Raw genomic sequence first — 21,529 nt, forward strand, 5'->3', positions numbered from 1 at the left:
CTTACAAATACATCGGTAAAATTATATACTCTCAATAAAATGGAATCTATGATAATTTTCCCAAAACCAGTAAAAAAAAAAAAAAAAAGAAAAAAAGAAAGAAAGACCTAATGCTGAGTTTGCTGAAATCAATAAGCCAAATAGGATTTTAGAACTACCTGTAAAACAAAGCCACTGATTATCTTTCTAGAGCCAGATTTGAACAAATATATGAGCAATATACTGTGTGATCTTCAATGTCAAATGCCTTCCATTTCTAGTAAGGCTTAAACCACAAAAGAGTGTTGAATAGTAAAATGCCAGATTCTTCCCTTTAAGCTCTGAAAAGTACAATAATGCCCCCTTGGAACTGTGACTCCAAGCTTCTCCTTAAAACTCTGAGTGTATCTCACCCCCATAGCCTTCTCAATGAACACTTTTCTTCTGGAACTCCATGTGGGAGACACCTGAAGGGAAATGGTTCAAACCCACAAAATGTCTTATGGTTCTTCTTACACTGAGAATTTAATTTGGATCCAGAATGGACATGTTTGGGAAGTGATCAGCCATTACGAAAGCATGGAATGATATCTTCTAGAACCCAGGCAGGGCTTCACCATTGTTGGGCATACTATAATGTCCTACAAAGTGAAGTAAAGGATTTTGGAGCAAGGTAGAGCCAGTGTATTATTATAACTGCTTTAATGAGCTTGTTTACTAATTCTATTATTTGTGTCATTTCTGGGTCCATTTCTATTCATTGATTTTGCTCCTCATTTATGGTCACATTTTTTTGCTTGTTTGAATCCCTGGTAATTTTTTTTAAATTGGAGCCAGGTATTGTGAAGTTTACCTTGTTGGGTGCTGATTATTTTTTTATTCCTTTAAATATTGTTGAGTTTTGTTCTGGGATTCAGTTATTTGGAAATAGTTTGATCTTTTCAAGCCTTGTGTTTAAGCTTTGCTAGGCAGAATTTAGTCTAGGGCTAATTTTTCCCTACTGAGATGCTATAATTCTACCCAATACTGTATGTGTTGGAAGGGTTTTTCTACTCTGGCTGGTGGGAAAATGAACTATTCCCAGTCTGGAGTTGGTCCTGGGGATTGTTCCACCTACTCCATGCTGGTGGTTCTTTCCTCCAATTTCATCTCCTTCAATTTCTTCCCCTCCATCATTCCACTCCAGTGGCAGTGGACTTCTTGTTGTTTATTTAACAGGCCAGGATGCTCACACTTTGGGGTCCATTTGATTTTTTTCTTTTCCTGGAAAGCTCTTTGCCAGATAGCCATGTTGCTAACTTCCTTACCTCCTTCCAGTCTTCACTCAAATGCCACCTTCTCAGGGACGCTCTATTTAAAGGCTCAAGAAAAGGTCTGACACTTCCTTTTCCCTATTTTGTTTTTCTTCACAGACTCATAACTATCTAACCTGATAAACTCAATGTTGGCAGGGATTTTTGTCTATTTTATTTACTGCTAATCCCATTTCTAGAACAGTGTCTGGCACATCACAGACATTCAGTAAATAGCAATTGATTTTTTTGAATGAATAAAGAAATGAAAAATGACTTGGTATAGGGCTTCGCACAATGCAGTTGCAGTAAGTGATGGTACCTCTCCAGTTATACATCATGTGAAGAATGCTTATTACATGGGAAGAGCTCTTAGGACATGTGGAAGTTAAATGAGGCTGACACCTGCAAGCAGAAACCAATCTGGTTCATTTTTATCGTCTGTCCAGGATCTACCTAAAGTAGATCCCACATTTAGCCCTTTCCTGCACTTACACTGCATCCTCTACCTGCATCCTTGGTTTGTTTTCAATTTATTATTATAATTATTTATTTACTTTTATTTAATTTGTTTGTATCGCCCCTCACTACAGTGTTTCCCCAAAAGAGTAGGAATTATATTTGTCTTGTTCATCATAATATTCCTGGTGCCTAATACAGTAGTAGGGTTCTGATTTTTCCCTCCCCTAATTAACAGACTATTATTTTAGAGCAGTGTTAGGTTTATGGAAAAATTAAGCAGAAAGTATAGTACAGAGATTTCCCATCCACACACACAATTTCCCCTATTATTAACATCTTGCAATGGTGTGGTACACTTGTTAGAGTTGATAACCCGTATTAATACACCATTTTTAACTAAAGTCCATAGTTTACATGGGGGTTCACTCTTTGTGTTGTACGTTCTACAGGTTTTGTCAGATGCATCATACCTCATAGTCACCCTTGCAGTATCATACAGAATATTTTCTCTGCCCTAAAATTACTCTGTTTACCTATGCACCCTTTGCTTCCCCTCCCAACTCCTGGCAACCACTGGTCTTTTTCTGTTTCTATAGTTTTGCCTTTTCCAGAATGTTGTGCAGTTGGAATCCATAGTAGATATTTAACAAATAATTGTTTAATGAATGAATAATTGATCGCTGTTGTGACAACCCACGTGAGCTCTGGTGAGGGCTGCCTCTGGCACAGTGACAGTGAGGCTGCCGAGGAAGGTATAGATGGGCGAGACATAGAGGAGGGAGACTGAACAGGGCCTAGTGACTGAATGGGGCAAGAGAAGGAGTAGCTAAAGTTTGATGCTTCACATTGTAGTCCAGGTGCCCTGGAGAAGAGAATAAATGGGTAGATATGATCATGACGCCCCGAAACAATTTCTCCTTGCACAGGTCATAGAGGAAGAGCTGAATGCACAAACAATTGTCCTAGAATCACTCAACACAATCCTCTACCACACCCAGATGGAACTCCAGAAAAAGGTGAGTCCTGGCTGGAGTGGGGATGGACGTTGGGAGGAGGAATCCAGGTCTCTGTGCAGCTTGGCCCTATAGTTCTGGTGTGGGAAAAGTAGCTATTAGAATGTATATGTCTTTCAGAAAGCCGTGGTCGGAAATCTGGAGAAAACATTCCAGACCAAGTTTGCCGAATCTGAAGAGAAGTTTAAATACACCATCCAGCTCCTGACAGAAGAAAACATTCATCTGAGGTGTGAATGATGACGCTCACAGAAACATGGCTGAGTTACCTTTAGGAAGTAAGAGGGAATTTGGGTGAGGAAAAGGTGAAAATGAACCCAGGTATTCCATAATGAAGTCAAGGTACAGACACGTACGGGAGGGAGATCGTCACTCTGAGCCTGGCCACAGAATTTACCTGCTGAGGCCAGACAGTTCGTTTGAAATGGTACTGGGAATGTGTCTAGACTCCCCTTCCTTACCTATCTACGTCTTAGTTTTTATGCAGAATGACATGAGATTTGCCTGAGAATCTCTGAGTTTATTCAGTTTTGTGACTAGGGATTATTTTTAAATTTATCTCCCCTGAGAGTTTAGGGGTTTAGGTGTTAATGGTTTGCCCTTAGATACAGCTGCATTTGTTTCCTGTGGAAAACAACTTCAGGTCAAAAATTATACTGTTACCTAAAGATGCATCTTAAATCATTGAAATAAACTTTGGTCAATACTTTAACAAAGGGAATTTACTCATTGCATTGATTTAGTAGAAAATTCCTCATATGGGCATTTGGTCACCCAAATATTGTATCTCACTAAATTCAAAACCACTACAAGTAATGAATGAGACTGCCCCCAATGAAGGAATGAAACATTTCTCTCTCCCTAAATATCCTACACCCCTTTCTACCCTTTGAGTCTATAGTGATACATCTCTTTCTTTACAGGCAAAAGATAATTGCCAAGAATGAAGAAATTTATGAGGAACGATTGGGAAAATCAACCTCTGTTACTATTTATGAGGATGATTCCAACACTTTAGAAGATAGTAGCAACAAAAGATAAGAATTATGAACAGAAAAGTTGTTCTTCATCATCAGAGATGGTAGGAATTGTGTCTCTGTAAGTCTAGAGAACTCCTGTGAAGTTTTCTTGGGAAATGCATATGATGAGTTTAGTTCTTGGGTTGTCTTCATTCTATTTTTGTCTTTTCACAATTTGCTTTCTTCTGAGTGGTTGGGAATATTTGAATTCTCATCTCAATTACATAGATTTTCATGACTCTTCGTTGAAAAGTGATGTTCTCTATACCTGGAGCTGAGCTTTCTCTGGGCTTTGTACTATTTTTCTCTTCTACTTTAATGTATTTCATTTTGAAGACACTGATCTGAAAAAAACTTCTTCCTATTGAATGTCGACTACATTTTGAGGTATACCTTTTGTTCGACTGAGGCATTTATCTAGCAAGATAGATAATTTATTGGTTTGATTTCACGAACTTTTCTTTCTTACATGTGTCCCCACTCTCCCACCTCTCAATCATATTCCCAACCTATAATTTGGGAAGAGTTTCTGATGATTCTTGCCACCTTCTCTAAACCATTGCCAGAATTCAAATGTCCACAGGACAGTCAACATAAATAAGTGAAGTGGGCTGGACATAAATAAAAACAATCCCATAAGCACAGTGATAAATGGTAATTAGCAGTAGGTTCAATGAGGGGATTGGGCAGGGTGGTGTACAGGATTGGGGGTGAGGGGCGGGGGTTGGGAGAACCCATTCCATTGTTGCCAAATGGGAGCATGGAGTCAATGTGGTCAAATATTCTGATTTTTCAAAAAAAGGTATTCTGGTTTGTTTTTGTTTTTGTTTTAATTGGGGAATACTGGGGAACAGTGTGTTCCTCCGGGGAGTTGTCCTTCACTCTAGTTGCGAAGGGTGCAGCTCAGCTCCAAGTCCAGTCACCATTTTCAAGATTTAGTTGCAGGGGGCGCAGCCCACCATCCCATGCGGAAATTGAACTGGCAACCTTGTTGTTGAGAACTTGTGCTCTAAGCAACTGAGCTATCCAGCCACCCCAGTATTCTGGTTTTTATGTGACATCTGCCAATTTTTAAATATGAACAACACATTTTTTAGAACTACCACTGTCTGAGCAAACATTAGGAGGCTCGAGTAAAATATATCTGTAATTTAAAATTTTTCCACTTGTGAGATGCCATTGGCAAGAAACAAAACCAAATCAAACAAAACAATCTCCAAGGAACAGTAAAATAAAATTATATTTTATCCTGTTAAGAATATTTTTGAAAACTATTCTTTAAAAAAATTTCTAGTTTTTAAAAATAACATAAATCCTAAATATTTCAAATGAACTGAACACATAAACGAATTATAAATTTGCATGCATGAAGGGACCTCATCATTTTTAGCAAGAAAGCAAATCAAACATGTACAGAAGTATGTATGTATATATTGCAAGAACGATAAGAGAAAAGGCTGAAAAGGGAGTTTGAAAACAGATTATAAAGGATTTATAAAACATTTTGAGTTTTTAAAAAGATTTTAATGTAAAAAATAACATTTTCCAATTTGTATTTTAAGGAAACCTGTACTAGGGTTCAGGGCATATTGATTATTTTGAATTAAAGTTACTTGAGAAACAACCAGTGCAAGAAGGACACTGACCCTCTTTTATTCCCCCGAAGGCAGGAAATAAACCTCCCACGTGAATGGTACTCTCCCTGTACTGGGGGAGCTAGAAAGTATCCTTATCACCAGAGATAGGGAATTCAGGGTCAAGAAGGCTGTATAAATAAATCTTGTTACTACCCCAACTCCAAACACCTTTGTCTTGTCAATACATCACAAATGTGTTGTTATTTTGTCTAAAAAGTATAACTCTGCCTTATTTGGTCATTTCTTTGAGTCTCATATTTCTATGAGCTCCTATAGCTATGAAAATTAAATTTGTTAAAAAACAAAAACAGGGGACGTCATAGGAATGGCGGCAGCAGGGCGCACTTTCTGAGTTCTCCTCCAGATCTTGTTGCAAACGGGAACTATAACCCATCGAGGAAATTTTCGCTCACCACACAATATAGTGGAGAGATTCGTGGATTGCTTGAAGCTAAGAAATTCTTGGGGGTAAGCTAACTGGACGGAGCAAGGAGAGGAGGAGGAGAAGCGGCGTGGGAGCGCCCGGCCGGCAGCGGCGGGAGAGCCCAGCCCCCAGCGGAGCCTCAGCTGGCGGGGGCGAGGACCGAAAACCACGGAGCCGGGCAGGCGCGGGATCCCAGGCGGAGCGGAGAGCGCAGAGACCGGGGGTAGGCCCTTTCCCTGCTCCCACGGCTGATTTCTCCCGCCGGGAAGGCGGCGCGCCCTGCGGCGGTCGGGGGCGCAGTCTCCATACCTGGGCCCCTCCCCCCCTGCCCTGCTCTCCCAATCCTACCCCGCCCTTCCAGAGACTGGGACTGGAAACCGCGGTGCAGCCCCGCTGTGCCGGGCGCACACAGGAGCCCAGGCAGAGCGGAGAGCGCAGAGACCGGGGGGCGGCCCTTTCCCTGCTCCCACGGCTGATTTCTCCCGCCGGGAAGGCGGCGCGCCCTGCGGCGGTCGGGGGGCGCAGTCTCCATACCTAGGCCCCTCCCCCGCCCCGCTCTTCCAATCTTACCCCGCCCTTCCAGAGACTTAAACCGGCCCCTGAACCGAGAAGTGGTATCTAACGCTCACGCTTTGGGAAGCCTGACGGGCAGCCCTGACCCAGGCAGACTGGGCAGTGTGCGTGATTTTGGCTGCGCTAGGAGAGAAGAGACGCCTCCACCCCCAGCCACCACCTTTTCTGGCCTGCGGGAAGAGGGCGACGCACGGCTGGGCTGGGAGAGTGAAGACCCCTCCATCTCCAGCCCCCACCCTTCCTGGCTTGCCTAGGGTGGGGTGGGTGCAGCGGCCGAGACACACCCGGAGATCAGCAGTGAGGCAGGCGCAGCTCTGGGCTTTCAGCAGATCAGAAATCTCCTGCCCGCACTCACACACACACACTGAAGAGGTGCCTTAAGACTCAAGAGTTTTGGTCACATATCTGGTGGTGCCACTCTCAGTGTGCATTTGTGCAGGCAAGGGCAGAAACTGCACTGATATTGTAAAAACTATCATCCAGACCCCTCAGGCCCACGCTTTTAAGTCTGCAGTCCCAAAGTCTCTCTGGGCACCAGGTGACCGGCTCTGCCTGCGCAATAAGCAGGGGGCTCCTTGGTACAGCAGAGAACAACCTGGACATTGCTTGGTGGGCTTAGGCCGAGACTGTCGCTGCTTTTTGTATTGCTTTGTTTTGTCTTGTTTTGCTTTGTCTTTATATCTTTGATATCTTTGCCTCTGTCGAGTGGGGTTATCAGGTGGTTTTTGCATGTGAACGTATTTGATATTTTTCTTTGTTGTTGTTGTTGTTGTTGTGCTTGGTGATTTGCTTTGTTCTGAAACTGCCCTGCCGGGGCCCAGCTTGTGAGGCACGGTCAGCAGATCAGAAATCTCCCGCCCGCACCCATACACACACACTGAAGGAGTGCCCTAGGACTCACGAGCTCTGGAAAAAGGACTGGTGGTGCTCCTCTCGGTGTGCATACGTGCGGACAAGGGCAGAAGCTGCACTGACTTTGTGGAGACTATCATCCAGACCCCTCAGGCCCACGCTTTTAAGTCTGCAGTCCCAAAGTCTCTCTGAGCACCAGGTGACCGGCTCTGCCTGCGCAATAAGCAGGGGGCTCTTTGGTACAGCAGAGGACAACCTGGTCATTGCTTGATGGGCTCAGGCCGAGACGGTCGCTGCTTTTTGTTTTGCTTTGTTTTGCTTTGCTTGGTTTTGTTTTGCTTTATCTTGTATCTTTGATATCTTTGCCTGTATCGAGCGGGGGTTATCGGCTGTTATTTTTTTTTTTTTTTTTTTTCTTTTTTCCTCTTTGCTGTTGTCGTTGCTGCTGTGCTTGGTGATTTGCCTTGTTCTGGTACTTCCCTGCCGGGGCCCAGCTTGGGTGGCACGGGACTCGGCATATCTGGGGGCCAACTCCAGACCAAATCGGAGTGCAGCCGGGGTTGACCTGCAGGTCACATACCTAGAGGGGGTTCTCGGCAGGCTCTGGAGCCCATAGAGGCCAAATCACATTGGGGTGGTCAACCCTCACGCAGCAGAGTGCCCTGCGAGGGGCAGAGCCAAGTCTCACGGCAGGTCAGCCCAGGAGTTGACCCCACCTGCTCATTAGCGGGAAGCAATTAAAGATCTTCTTGAACGGGACAGTGTACACAACACAAGACTCACCTTTGGAGCACACGCAGAGGAGGACGACGTGGTGCGAGTCAAATATAAAGGACACATACTACACAAGATAACCTAGCAAGAACTAAGAACTCTAGGGGATCTACCTAATATATCAAAATAAACACAGTCAGCCAGAATGGGGAAACAAAGATACACGTCCCAAATAAAAGAACAGAAGAAGCTTCCACAACTGGAACCAAATGAAGCAGACGTATCCAACCTCTCAGAGACAGAGTTCAGAACACTGGTGATAAGAATGTTTAAGGAGCTTAGAGAAGACATAAAGAAGGATGTAGAAATCATAACAAACGAGCTTAGAGAAAACATAAAGAAGGAGGTAGAAATCATAACGAAAAACCAGTTGGAACTAAAGAACACAATTACCGAAATTAAGAACTCACTTGAAGGAATTACCAGCAGGCTAGATGAAGCAGAGGATCGAATCAGCGACTTAGAAGACAAGGTAGGAGAGATCACCCAAACGGAACAACAAAAAGAAAAAAGAATAAAAAACAATGAAGATGGCCTAAGAGACCTCTGGGATAACATCAAGCGCAACAACATGCGCATCATAGGAATACCAGAAGGTGAAGAGAGCAAGCAAGGGATTGAGAACATATTTGAAGTAATAATGTCTGAAAACTTCCCCAACCTGATGAAGGAAACCAACATACAAGTCCAGGAAGTGCAGAGAGTTCCAACCAGGATTAACCCAAACAGGTCCACACCAAGACACATTATAGTTAAAATGGCAAAGCTTAAAGACAAAGAGAGAATCCTAAAAGCTGCAAGAGAAAGACGGAGGGTTACATACAAGGGAACTCCCATAAGACTATCAAATGATTTTTCTACAGAAACATTGAAGGCCAGGAGGGAGTGGCAGGAGATACTTAAAGTGATGGAAAACAAAGGCCTACAACCTAGATTGCTTTATCCAGCAAGGCTATCATTTAAAGTTGATGGAGAGATAAAGAGCTTTCCAGAAAAAAATAAGCTAAAGGAATTTATTACCACCAAGCCAGCATTGCAAGAAATACTAAAAGGTCTTCTGTAAATAGAAGAAAGATCAAAACAACCTAACTACAAATTTAAAAATGGCAATATCTATGTACCTATCAATAATCACTTTAAATGTAAATGGATTAAATGCTCCAATCAAAAGACATAGGGTGGCTGACTGGATAAGACAGCAAGACCCTTGTATATGCTGTATACAAGAGACTCACCTCAGAACAAAAGACACACACAGGCTGAAAGTGAAGGGTTGGAGTAAGATATTTCATGCAAATGGAAACGAGAAAAAAGCTGGAGTTGCAATACTTATTTCTGACAAAATAGACTTTAAAATGAAGAACATACTAAAAGATAAAGATGGGCACTATATAATAATAAAGGGATCGATCCGACAAGAGGACATAACCCTAGTAAACATCTATGCACCCAACATAGGAGCACCTAAATATATAAAACAGGTACTGACTGACATAAAGGCAGAGATCAACAGTAACACTATTATAGTCGGGGACTTCAACACACCTCTGACCACAAGGGACAGGTCTTCCAGACAGAAAATCAATATGGAAACAACAGCCTTAAATGATACATTGGACCACTTGGATTTAATCGATATTTTCAGAACATTTCACCCCAATGCTGCAAAATACACCTTCTTCTCAAGCGCACATGGAACATTTTCCAAGATAGATCATATGTTAGGCCACAAAACAAGTCTTGATAAATTTAAGAAAATTGAAATCATACCAATTGTCTTCTCTGATCACAATGCTATGAAATTAGAAATGAACTACAGGAAAAAAACGGGAAGACACACCAATTCATGGAGGCTGAATAACTTATTACTAAATAATGAATGGGTCAAGCAGGAGATCAAGGAAGAAATCAAAAGATATTTCGAGATAAATGAAAATGAAAACACGACGACCCAAAATCTTTGGGATGCCGCGAAAGCAGTCCTAAGAGGGAAATTCATAGCTTTGCAGGCCTACCTAAAGAAACAAGAAACATCACTAATCAACAGTTTATCTTCACATTTAAGGGATTTGGAAAAAGAACAGCAAAATAAGCCCAAAGGGAACACAAGGAAGGAGATAATAAAGATCAGAGCAGAATTAAATGAAATAGAAACCAGAAAAACAATACAAAAGATCAATGAATCCAAGAGTTGGTTCTTAGAGAAGATAAACAAAATCGACAAACCATTAGCCAGACTCATTAAAAAAAAGAGAGAGAGGACCCAAATTAATAAAATCAGAAACGAAAGAGGAGAAGTGACAACGGACACTGCAGAAATACAAAGAGTTTTAAGAAGTTACTATGAGCAACTATATGCCAACAAATTTGACAATTTGGAAGAAATGGACAATTTTCTAGAGGCGTACAACCTTCCAAGGCTAACTCAAGAAGAAACAGAAAACCTGAATAGACTGATTACCACCACGGAAATTGAATCAGTAATCAACAGTCTCCCAACAAACAAAAGCCCTGGACCAGATGGCTTTACAGGTGAATTTTACAAAGCGTTCAAAAAAGAATTATCACCAATTCTCCTCAAGCTCTTCCAAAAAATCCAGAAGGAGGGAAGACTCCCAAACACTTTTTACGAAGCCACTATCACCCTGATCCCAAAATTAGACAAAGACACCACAAAAAAAGAAAACTACAGGCCGATATCTTTAATGAACATAGATGCAAAAATCCTCAACAAAATATTAGCAAACAGAATTCAGCAATACATTAAAAAGATCATTCACCACGATCAAGTGGGATTCATTCCTGGTATGCAGGGGTGGTTCAACATCCGCAAATCTATTAATGTGATACACCACATTAACAAAATGAAAAATAAAAATCACATGATCATATCAATAGATGCAGAAAAAGCATTTGATAAAATCCAACAGCCATTTATGATAAAAACCCTTAAGAAAGTGGGAATAGAGGGATCTTATCTCAACATAATAAAGGCCATATATGACAAACCCACAGCTAACATCATACTCAATGGGGAAAAGCTAAAACCATTCCCCCTAAGATCAGGAACAAGGCAAGGATGCCCATTATCTCCGCTTCTATTCAACATAGTTCTGGAAGTTCTTGCCACAGCAATCAGACAAGAAAAAGAAATAAAAGGCATCCAGATTGGTAAGGAGGAAGTAAAGTTATCATTGTATGCAGATGATATGATACTATATATAGAGAACCCTAAAGACTCCACCAAGAAGCTATTAGAGCTGATAGATGAATTTAGTAAAGTGGCAGGATACAAAATTAATATTCAGAAATCAGTTGCATTTGTATATACCAATAATAAAACATCAGAAGGAGAAATTAAAAAAACAATCCCATTTACAATCGCTCCAAAGACTATAAAATACCTGGGAATAAATTTAACCAAAGAAGTAAAAGATCTATACTCAGAAAATTATAAGACACTGATGAAAGGAATGAAGGAAGATATAAATAGATGGAAACACATATCATGTTCATGGATAGGAAGAATTAATATAGTTAAAATGTCCATACTGCCTAAGGCAATATACATATTCAATGCAATTCCTATCAAACTGCCAACGTCGTTTTTCACAGAAATAGAACATATAATCCTAAAATTTATATGGGACCATAAAAGACCCCGAATAGCAAAGGCAATCTTGAGAAATAAGAACAAAGTGGGAGGTATAACAATACCTGACTTCAAATTATACTACAAGGCTACAGTAATCAAAACAGCATGGTACTGGCATAAAAACAGACACATAGATCAATGGAACAGAATAGAGAGTCCAGAAATAAATCCACGCCTATATGGCCATTTAATCTACGACAATGGAAGCAAGAATGTACGATGGAGTAATGACAGTCTATTCAATAAATGGTGCTGGGAAACCTGGACAGACACATGCAAAAAAATGAAGTTGGACCACCTCCTTACACCATATACAAAAATAAATTCAAAATGGCTTAAAGACTTAAATGTAAGGTCTGAAACCATAAAATACCTAGAAGAAAATATAGGAAGAAACTTCTCAGACATTACCCGGAGTAAGATTTTTACTGATATACACCCTCGCGCGAGGGAACTAAGAGAAAGAATAAACATGTGGGATTATATCAAACTAAAAAGTTTTTTCACAGCAAAGGAAACCATCAATAAAACAAGAAGGGATCCTACTGAATGGGAAAAGATATTTGCCAGTGATATATCTGATAAGGGATTAATATCACAAATCTATGGAAAACTTACTCAACCCAACTCCAAAAAAACAAACGATCCAATTAAAAAATGGGCAGAGGACTTGAAGAGACATTTTTCTGAAAAGGACATACAGATGGCAAACAGACATATGAAGAAATGCTCAACCTCACTAACCATCAGAGAAATGCAAATAAAAACCACAATGAGATACCACCTCACCCCAGTCAGAATGGCTATCATCAATAAATCAACAAACAACAAGTGCTGGCGCGGATGTGGAGAAAAGGGAACGCTTGTGCACTGTTGGTGGGATTGCAGACTGGTGCAGCCGCTATGGAAAACAGTATGGAGGTATCTCAAAATTCTGAAAATGGAACTACCTTATGATCCAGTAATTCCACTCCTAGATATCTATCCGGAGAAATCCAGAACTTCAATTCAAAAATCTCTATGCACTCCTATGTTTATTGCAGCACTATACACAATAGCTAAGACATGGAAACAACCAAAATGCCCATCGGTAGATGACTGGATTAAGAAACTGTGGTACATTTATACAATGGAGTATTATGCAGCCATAAGGAAGAAAGAAATCTTACCATTTGCAACAACATGGATGGATCTAGAGAACATTATGTTAAGTGAAATAAGTCAGACAGAGAAAGATAAGTTCCATATGATCTCACTTATTTGCGGATTCTAAAGAAAAGAATAAGTGAATGAACTAATCAGAAACTGTTTGGGAGACAATGAGGAAAAACTGAGGGTTGCTAGATGGGCGGGGGGAGTGGGGGGTGGGGGGGAGGGTGAGGGGATTGGAGGGCAGTCGGTGACCACAGGATGGCCACGGGGTTTGAAAATTAATCTGGGGAACGTAATTTGGTGGTTACCAGAGCGTAAGGGGGTTGGGGGGTGGGGGACGAGGGTGAGGGGGATCAAATGTACGGTGATGGAAGGGGAGCTGACTCTGGGTGGTGAACACACAGTGTGATTTATGGATGATGTGATTCAGAATTGCACAACTGAAATCTTTGTAATTCTACTAACAATTGTCACCCCAATAAATTAAAAAATAAAAAAAAATAAAAATAAAAAAAAAAAAAGGAAAAAAAAATAATTAAATTTGTTTTTCTCCTGTTAATTTATCTTACGTCAATTTAATTACTATGAGGTGTGATCAACAATACAGGGAATGTTTAAATCAAAATAATTTATTACAGTAAATGACACATTGCCATTAATTCCCCTCAAAATACTCACTCTCACTTTGAATTTAGAAGAATAAAAAGAAAAAGTTTTCATTGCAGAGTAGCATGGAAGGTGGCCTGGAAAGAGAGGGAGTAGACGTACAAAAAAAAGAAAGTAAATGCTGAACAATTGGAAGGGAATTAAATTAAGTGATTATGGGTTAAAAGCAGATGAGAGATGTGTGAAGAACATTGTGCCACTGTTTTTGAACCTTCATAATGTTACATTTCTTTTAAACTTACTGTACTTTTTGTACCTACTATAGTTTTGTTTTGTTTTCCCCCTTCTTCTGTCCCCCACCCCCCACTCCAGTTCAAGCCATTGTTTCTTAGTCTAGTTGTGTAGGACACAGCTCCCTGGCCCATGCTGGTATTATGAGCCTTGCGCTTCCCCAGGCTGAGGGGGTCAGTCCTCGGTGGGCTGCTCACAGCAACTCGTGGCAGCTCTTGCCGGCTGCCGGCTGCTCACGGCCACACACGTTAGCCCACAGTAGTCCAGCTCCAGGGAGAGCTGTTGTTCACAATCTTAGCTGTAGAGGGTGCAGCTCACTGACCCATGTGGGAATCGAACCAGCAACCTCAGCATTAGGAGAACGGCGCTCCAACCACCTGGGCCTCCAGGCCAGCCCCCTACTATAGTTTTTAAAAACTTTTTTATCACATTAAAAATACAATGAAAATCACCCCATTTTATTACAAATAAAATGGCTATAAATGTCTAGCTATTATTACAAACCCAGAGATTTAAGCTTGAATTTGCCTAAAAACTAAAGAGATGTCCTTTGGCTCCCATTCTCTCCCCTTCCTGTCATCCAAAAAAAAAAAAAAAAAACAGAAAGTGGGGAATAGCAGCATCTTATTAACAATTAGTGCATAATTGTTATAGTGCATAGTGTTATGCATCAATTAAGAGGGAAGAAGAGTTTTTTTCTTAGAGTGAAAGTAGGTTGTGGCATCTGCTTCCCCATATTTTTCTTGTCATCCTTATTGCTCACTTCATAGTTCACTTCAGTGAGGATGGTGAGAATATCTTCACCTCTGAAAAACATAACATTTTGATCATCTGTGAGGGAAAAATAACTGGTAAACGCTTTCATATGATGTGCTTATGATAGTTATTTCCCTCAAAACATTTGAAATAAACAACACTCTATGTCACACATCGCTTCTGGTACACGGCAATTTCTGTCAAATAAAAACATTACGGTGTGACCTCATCCATCTTATTCACCATCATTTGAAATAATAAGTTGCTAAACTAAGATGTACCACAGCTTTCCAGGTAATGGAGTGGTCTTAGAGCTTAATAACTTATCTTTGGTTTACTCAGGATCTCTGTAGACCATCAGAAACCTCAGTGTTAACATCAGATTTTGTTTCTTTTCCTCCCAACCTATTTGTACATTACTCTGCTCCATGTGCTATGTCACTTGCCCCCCAGATCACCTCAATGCCCCCTAAACACTCTGCCCCAAATTGACATAGCTTCTGTGGATTCAACTATGATGCAATCAAACTTGAAGCAAGTAAAACTTGGATGTCTCCTGCAGCCACCTCACCCCTTTCTCACCAGTCATCTAATCAGTTTAATTGGGCAACCTATTCATCCACCTCTAGAGATAGTCCCCAGAACTCGCAGGATTTTTGGTCTAAATTCCAAAATGAAAACATAGTGTTGATGTCTGCCATGGAAAATTCTCACTCTTCAAACACTTTAAACATAATGAGATACAGGACTAGAAGGAACCTACAGAAGATTCCTTGCTTTCCATCAGTTGTGTGTGCATTTGGGTAAACTGTGACATACAAAACCATCATTTAAATAAAGGAAGCATAGGATATTTAAATGAGGGAAGGGTCTTTTCCCACATTTTGTCGCTTCAAGTCAGGTCAAATTAGTAAAACTACAGAGGGTTTTTACTCTTTGTTACTTATTTCCCACAATGCACCAAGAGGTTGGTTAGCTATTATAGAACTTTTGACAGAGTTAGAGGATGTTAAACATTGAAATGGGTTACTGCCTTCTTGGAAGACTTCTTGGAAGTTTTCTAGTTGAGTTGAAACAGTCATGTTTTTGCTTAAATGCCCAGCTAGACTATATGACTTTATCATCCTTCCTAGCAATATGATACCTTGATTGTCCTTTGAGGTGCTAAAAAAGGAAACTCCTCAGTAAGTAGCTCAGTTCTTTCTATCTATGAACTAAAGATGTTAACAGTTCCCCTCTGTCCCACTTTGCAACTGACCCGGGAAGTACAGCTATGTGATGTACGGCTAGACATTTATTGATGAATGAAGGGGTGGGTAGGGAAAAATTACCTAGGACATCTTTCTCTCAGGCTCTGGCAAAGTGACTGAATATACCAGGTCCCCTCCATGGGGCTTCGGTAGGAAACACAGTTGTTCACAGTAGCCATCCCCAGCAGAAAGTCAGCCTCATTTGGGATATACGTCTTCTGAAGTAATGAGTCTGTTTCTAAATCGGCTTCCTTCTGTTCTGAGTCAGTATCAACAGCTATACCTTTCTGGTAGTTATCCCCTTGACAAGCCTGAATAAAAAAGATTTTGGGTTTGCCTACAAGGGAAGGGCAATTCGAACCAGTGAAGTAAGAGGTCAGCTCATAGATGGGGGCTTCCTGCCCATCACAGCCATAGATGATGCCCTTATCTCCATGGGAGAGGATGCAGCACATGAAGCAATCCTTGTTACGGTGGTCCATGCTTTGGTAGGATTTCAGAATTTCACAGATTTTCCCTGCTGTTGAGTCTTTGTAAACCATTACTTCAAAATGAAGCTCACTAAAGGTGTTGTTCAAAGCCACTGAAAAGTGAAATGAGAAAGGTCATATTACATTTCAATAATTCCCAGCTAAAGAGAACACTGATCATATAAGAATTTGAAGCAGAACTTGAGAACAAGACCCTCTATATTAATGACTGAATTCCACAGGCTTCTAATATTTACTGCCACCAGCTGAAAACATTTCCCAGTCTTGAAGGCAAATAAGAAAAGGAGAATACTATTGTTGGCATGTTGTGTTACCTCAACTAGTCTACAAAATGGGTAAGCTATTGTTTAGGCTTACTACCAAACCAATCTAAAAAATAATTGTATTACTTACATAATCAGAATACAAAAGCCAAAAAAGTTTTGAATAAAAGATCTATACTTATTTTATCCCTAATCCTTTCAAAATTGTCAAAATATAATATATGAATGTTTACAAAATCAAGTAGAACTAAAAGACTATCACTTCTCTATCCCTCCCTATTACCCAGTAATGTTCCATGAAGGCAACCACTTTCAACTTTCAACTACTTTTCTTTTTGGGTATTAGCTTCCATTTTATAATACATTTGGGTGCTTTGCTATTTATTTGTTGATGAATTTTAGAACTTTGTATTGAATTCTTATTATGGGTGATGAGCTTTTGGTGCTCTTACACAATTATTTACAACTTTTAGTTGAATCAGTAGTAATGTTTGTATTACTAGTAATATCTAAACATAATATTCTTTAATTTTGCTTCCTTTCTTATTAAACTTTTTGTCTTTCTTGGAATTTGTAATCACATTATTTTTTTATTGCTTTATTTGCTGTATGCTTAACATTATTTTCCCTCAAATGCTCTTATAGATCTAGTTAAAGTCTTTCAATATTTTCTGGCTGCCTGTCTGACTCCTTTTAAAAAAATTAAAATTGTATATATTTAAGGTGTACAACATGATGATATACATAGTGAAATGATTGCTACAGTCAAACTAATAACATACGAGTATCTCCACACATAGTTACCATACGTGTGAAGGAGAGATGAGAGCACCTGAAATACACTCCTAGCATATTTCTACCGTGTTTCCCTGAAAGTAAGACCTGGCCGGACCATCAGCTGTAATGCGTCTTTTGGAGCAAAAATTAATATAAGACCCAGTCTTACTTTAATATGAGACTGGGTCTTTAATATAATACAATAATATAACACAAAATAATATAATGTAATATAATATAATATAATACCGGGTATAATATAATATAATATAAGACCTGGTCTTATATAATATAATATAAGACCTGGTCTTATATTAATTTTTGCTCCAAAAGACGCATTAGAGCTGACAGGCCGGCTAGGTCTTATTTTAGGGAAAACACGGTAGTATTCAATATAGTCACCATTCTGTACATTAGATCTCTAGACTTATTCATCCTACATAACTGCAACTTTGTACCCTTTGACCAAAACGCCAGAAATACAATCAAATATTATTTTTTCAAAAAAGTTTTAATAGTAAATGAATGGAAATCAAAGGCTTTTCTTGAGTGCCAAGATGTATAATGATGAATGATGCAGTCAATCAACTTAAGCTCTGTGGCTTTTTAAAATCATAGAATCGTTTTGCTTGAATAAACAAATGTTAACAGAGACCATTTGCAGAGTCCTGATGATTAAAATCAGCCTACCTTAATTCCCTAAACTTTACTCAATTTGAAAAAATTAGTCATTACCTGATGTTATAACCTGTAAAAACCATTTAGAAAATTCTTTGATCAAATAAAAATTCTTAATATCACAAAGGTTGGGTTGGATTCTTTCTATTATTACTTTTAGTTGTGGCCATTTCTATGTACACATGCTACCAATTATTTTTTTATTTAACTTGTAAGTTCTCAATCTTAGCTGAAGTAGGCTGAGCAAAAGGATTTGTCTAGTTTAACAATGAAAATGCTACTTCTCTTGGGGACTCACGATTTTTGCTGCACTCCTATAAATGCAACTTCTATGAGAGCTCTTGGCACCAAGGCAATGTTTTCACACATTGTACTACTAACACATTCTACAGAAGCACTGTTCATTTTGTTGAATTAAAAGCAAACCTTGGGATGGCCAGTTAGCTCAGTTGGTTAAAGCATGGTGCTGGTAGCACCAAGGTTGCCGGTTTGATTCCTGCATGGGCCACTGTGAGCTGCGCCCTCCTTAAATAAATAAATAAACAAAATAAAGCAAAAGCTTATTGCTGCTTTTCAGTATAAGTCTTTTAGTAAGATTTGATATTTTATCTTAATATACACATTGCTTTGATTTTTAAAATTAAATAAAAAAAGAAAAGCAGTAAACCAGCAAATATAGAAGAGTGTTCTTCATCTCTACAGGGAAATATGGTTATATCCATTTAAAACAACAACAACAACAACATGTGGCCCTGTTGATAAATAGCTTACGTTCTCCCCTTCTGATAGAAACATAAGTATTAGACATATTTCACTTCTCTTTTGGGTTTTACTGTACCCGCATCCAAGTCTGTTCCATTTCTATTCTTCATGCTGTGAAGTTTGGGCACGTTCTTCCGTGCTATGCTAAAGTCATAATTGTTAAAGATCACACAGTACCCCCGAGGCTTGCTTTCCATTCGGTAAACTTTGTCGGATGTCTGAAAAACAAAAATCCAACCCAAGAACTGACTCTGTGGGTCGAACATGTGAGATATGAACATACAACTCCCCAGTAAATGGCTAGGCTGTCCCCTAAGCCACGCAGGGCTGCAAGTGCTCATTCCTTGGCTCCAACCCAACTTGACGTTTCCCTAGCGAACTCGTTTCTGCCTAGGCTCCCAACACAGGATTCCCCAGACTTCTGCCGCACAGTTAGTGTTAGTGTATAGAGTCCATGTCCCAATACTTGGGCCTCCTGAGCACTTTGCACTTATATTAATATTGTCCTCATAACAGATTATCGTTATTTGTTCTCACTTCTGCTCAAGGCAGGTGATATATGTCGGGAACTAGGATTTATTAATTTGGGAGTGCTCGATCAGGAGTTGCTGAACGAATGGATGTTTTAGTGCTGCCCTTCCTTGATTTTGTGATTCCCTTGGCTGTCTACTCAACTCCTCCATGCTTCTGGGCTAACAGCTGATGGCCTGCCCTTCATACAAGGCATAGTGTGGTCCCAGGAGTTTTAAAGCTGATGGCTTAATCTGACTCTCAGGACCACGGTGACTGGAGACAAGAGATGCACTGGTCAGGCAGGGTCTTGGCTGTGCTGCAGGTTACAGTATCCAGACTCTAGTACCTGCCAGCATCAGTCAGAGGTGGCCCTGTGTTGTCCTGATTTTCTCAGGGCTGTGTCAGTGCTGAGATAGTCAGCATTTACCGGGAAATGCATGCAGCTCTTCTAGATAGAGAAAAGAGCTCCAGACTTGGGGGCCAAATTGCTGGCTCTACCACTTAATAACCTTAAAACTTTGAGCAAGTTAATCACTCTTGCAGTCAGTATCCTTAGCTGTTCCTTGGGGACACTTGTAGAGTGCTTCACTCTTCACAAAGTACCACAGGACTTTGGTTAATCCTTGATTTTTCAGACTGAGAGAGGTCTGGTAATTTGTTCAGGAGACCACTAGCAAATTGTTTCTCTCAAACTTAATTTCAAGTCTCCTGCTAGATTCGTAGCATTCAGGATTTCCTCTGCTTGCTGCCACGGAGAGGAGTAAATGGGCTAAAGAGTCAGAATGTGTCTGGTCCATTGTTGAAGGTTACATAAACAGATGTGACTGTGTCTAGAAAGGCAAGTCTTACACTGGCTCATTGAGATGAGAACACAGCGATGGCTAGATCATGAGCGTTTGCTGCTTATACCTAATCACAAAGAAGAAACAGTCTGAAATGTCAAGTTAAAAGAAAAGGCTTTGCTCTTCCAGTCCTGCTGGACTCCTTCCCCAAAGCCCTCTGCCAGTGAAGCGGATGCAGCTGCTGAAAGGGTTAGGTAGGATCTTCTCACCCCTCTGACCTCCAACTGTTCCAATGTCTTTGTCTTGGGTTTTAAAATAAAAATTTTAAACATAGGCAACCCAAGGTATCATATTTTTTTTAAACTAAAAAGTCACACTTTAAGCTTGTCCTTCTGTGAATTTTTCCTACAGTTCTCAAAATTTTCACTATGTTTCTGCCACTTATTAGTTTGTCTGGATGCTAGAAAACAAAAGCTAAGGCATATAATAACTAGATTCTGCAATGCAAAGAGAAGAAGGAATGGAAGGTTTCCTCGTACTTGTGATTGACTGTCCTGTTCTCGGGATTCACAGTATTGTTGGCTCGGGGAGTCCGACACTGACAGCATCCCAAGAGACTTCTCCCCATCATACAATTGAGACACCTCTGGAATGAGACATGAGAGGGAAGATATTTTGGTAAAGAAACATGTGGCACCGAGGACAACACGAAGTCCCTTTTAAAACGAAAATTCACAGACTGCCTTGAACATAATATCCTTGTAGTTCACATAATAGTTAAGAATCTTATTACTGACTAACCGCATTTTTTCAAACTTGCAAGCCTGAGGCCACACGGGCTGTGTCTTTTGACAATTCTTTTTACTGCTGTCACTGTGTAGAGATGGTGACAACAGGTAGCCACCGAGCATTCATCCTGATATTAGGCTGCAGGTCCATTAAGATGTGGATGTGGTAGAAGGTTGTGGAGAGCAAGCAATGAGGATCAGAGTAAATTAACTAAATAAACCTTGAAAACATATCTCCAAGTATTACCAATGAAAATTCATCTGGACTTTTTTCAAGTTGGTAAAATAATAAAAAACAAATGGAGACCCACCTTGAAAACTCCTGAGCAAACAAAACCAGTTTAATCATACCAGCAAAGCTTAATTTAGCTTATTTGGCAAGACTACTTTGACCTTAGCCATTTCTTGCTTATGCCTCTGAAAATCATGAGCAAAACTTGAACTTTTGTCCAAGATTGATGATAGGAAGTAACCATGGACCAATCCCTTATTATTTAAGAAAATTCTAACATTCTAACCAATTACTGTGAAGAATACATAGTTACTGCTTTCTCACTATATAAGCTGCTTTATAACAACATATCTCTGAACCTCATTCCACATTTTGTTTTGAAGACTTTCAGTTTGCAAACGGCCTTTTTTGGTGTGTGCTTAATAAATTTCTGTTAATTACTACAATGATTCATTGGTTTCCTTTTGGCTATTTATGAACCTTTAACAAAGGCTCATTCATCCCTCTG

General features: G+C 40.0%; 2 protein-coding genes across 9 annotated transcripts in view; one reads left to right on the forward strand and one right to left on the reverse strand.

The window, feature by feature from the left end:
- FLACC1 (flagellum associated containing coiled-coil domains 1) overlaps positions 1-4,662 on the forward strand; it is a 29,357-nt gene extending 24,695 nt beyond the window's left edge. For 3 of the 4 annotated variants that reach the window (XM_033111494.1, XM_033111493.1, XM_033111496.1), the window contains 3 exons: positions 2,660-2,749; positions 2,867-2,976; positions 3,670-4,662. In XM_033111494.1, coding sequence (XP_032967385.1) covers positions 2,660-2,749; positions 2,867-2,976; positions 3,670-3,787 — 318 coding nt within the window. In that variant the 3' untranslated portion in view covers positions 3,788-4,662. The remainder of the gene's footprint in view (positions 1-2,659; positions 2,750-2,866; positions 2,977-3,669) is intronic. The other variant, XM_033111495.1, reaches the window with a different exon arrangement.
- Positions 4,663-13,361: 8,699 nt separating this feature from the next.
- Positions 13,362-21,529, reverse strand: part of CASP8 (caspase 8) — a 31,016-nt gene continuing 22,848 nt past the window's right edge. For all 5 annotated transcript variants that reach the window (XM_033112359.1, XM_033112358.1, XM_033112356.1 and 2 more), the window contains 4 exons: positions 20,541-20,647; positions 18,783-18,924; positions 15,817-16,318; positions 13,362-14,535 (listed from right to left, as the gene is read on the reverse strand). In XM_033112359.1, coding sequence (XP_032968250.1) covers positions 14,400-14,535; positions 15,817-16,318; positions 18,783-18,924; positions 20,541-20,647 — 887 coding nt within the window. In that variant the 3' untranslated portion in view covers positions 13,362-14,399. The remainder of the gene's footprint in view (positions 14,536-15,816; positions 16,319-18,782; positions 18,925-20,540; positions 20,648-21,529) is intronic.

This window comes from Rhinolophus ferrumequinum, chromosome 8 (genome assembly GCF_004115265.2).
Source record: "Rhinolophus ferrumequinum isolate MPI-CBG mRhiFer1 chromosome 8, mRhiFer1_v1.p, whole genome shotgun sequence".
Lineage (NCBI taxonomy): Eukaryota > Metazoa > Chordata > Mammalia > Chiroptera > Rhinolophidae > Rhinolophus > Rhinolophus ferrumequinum.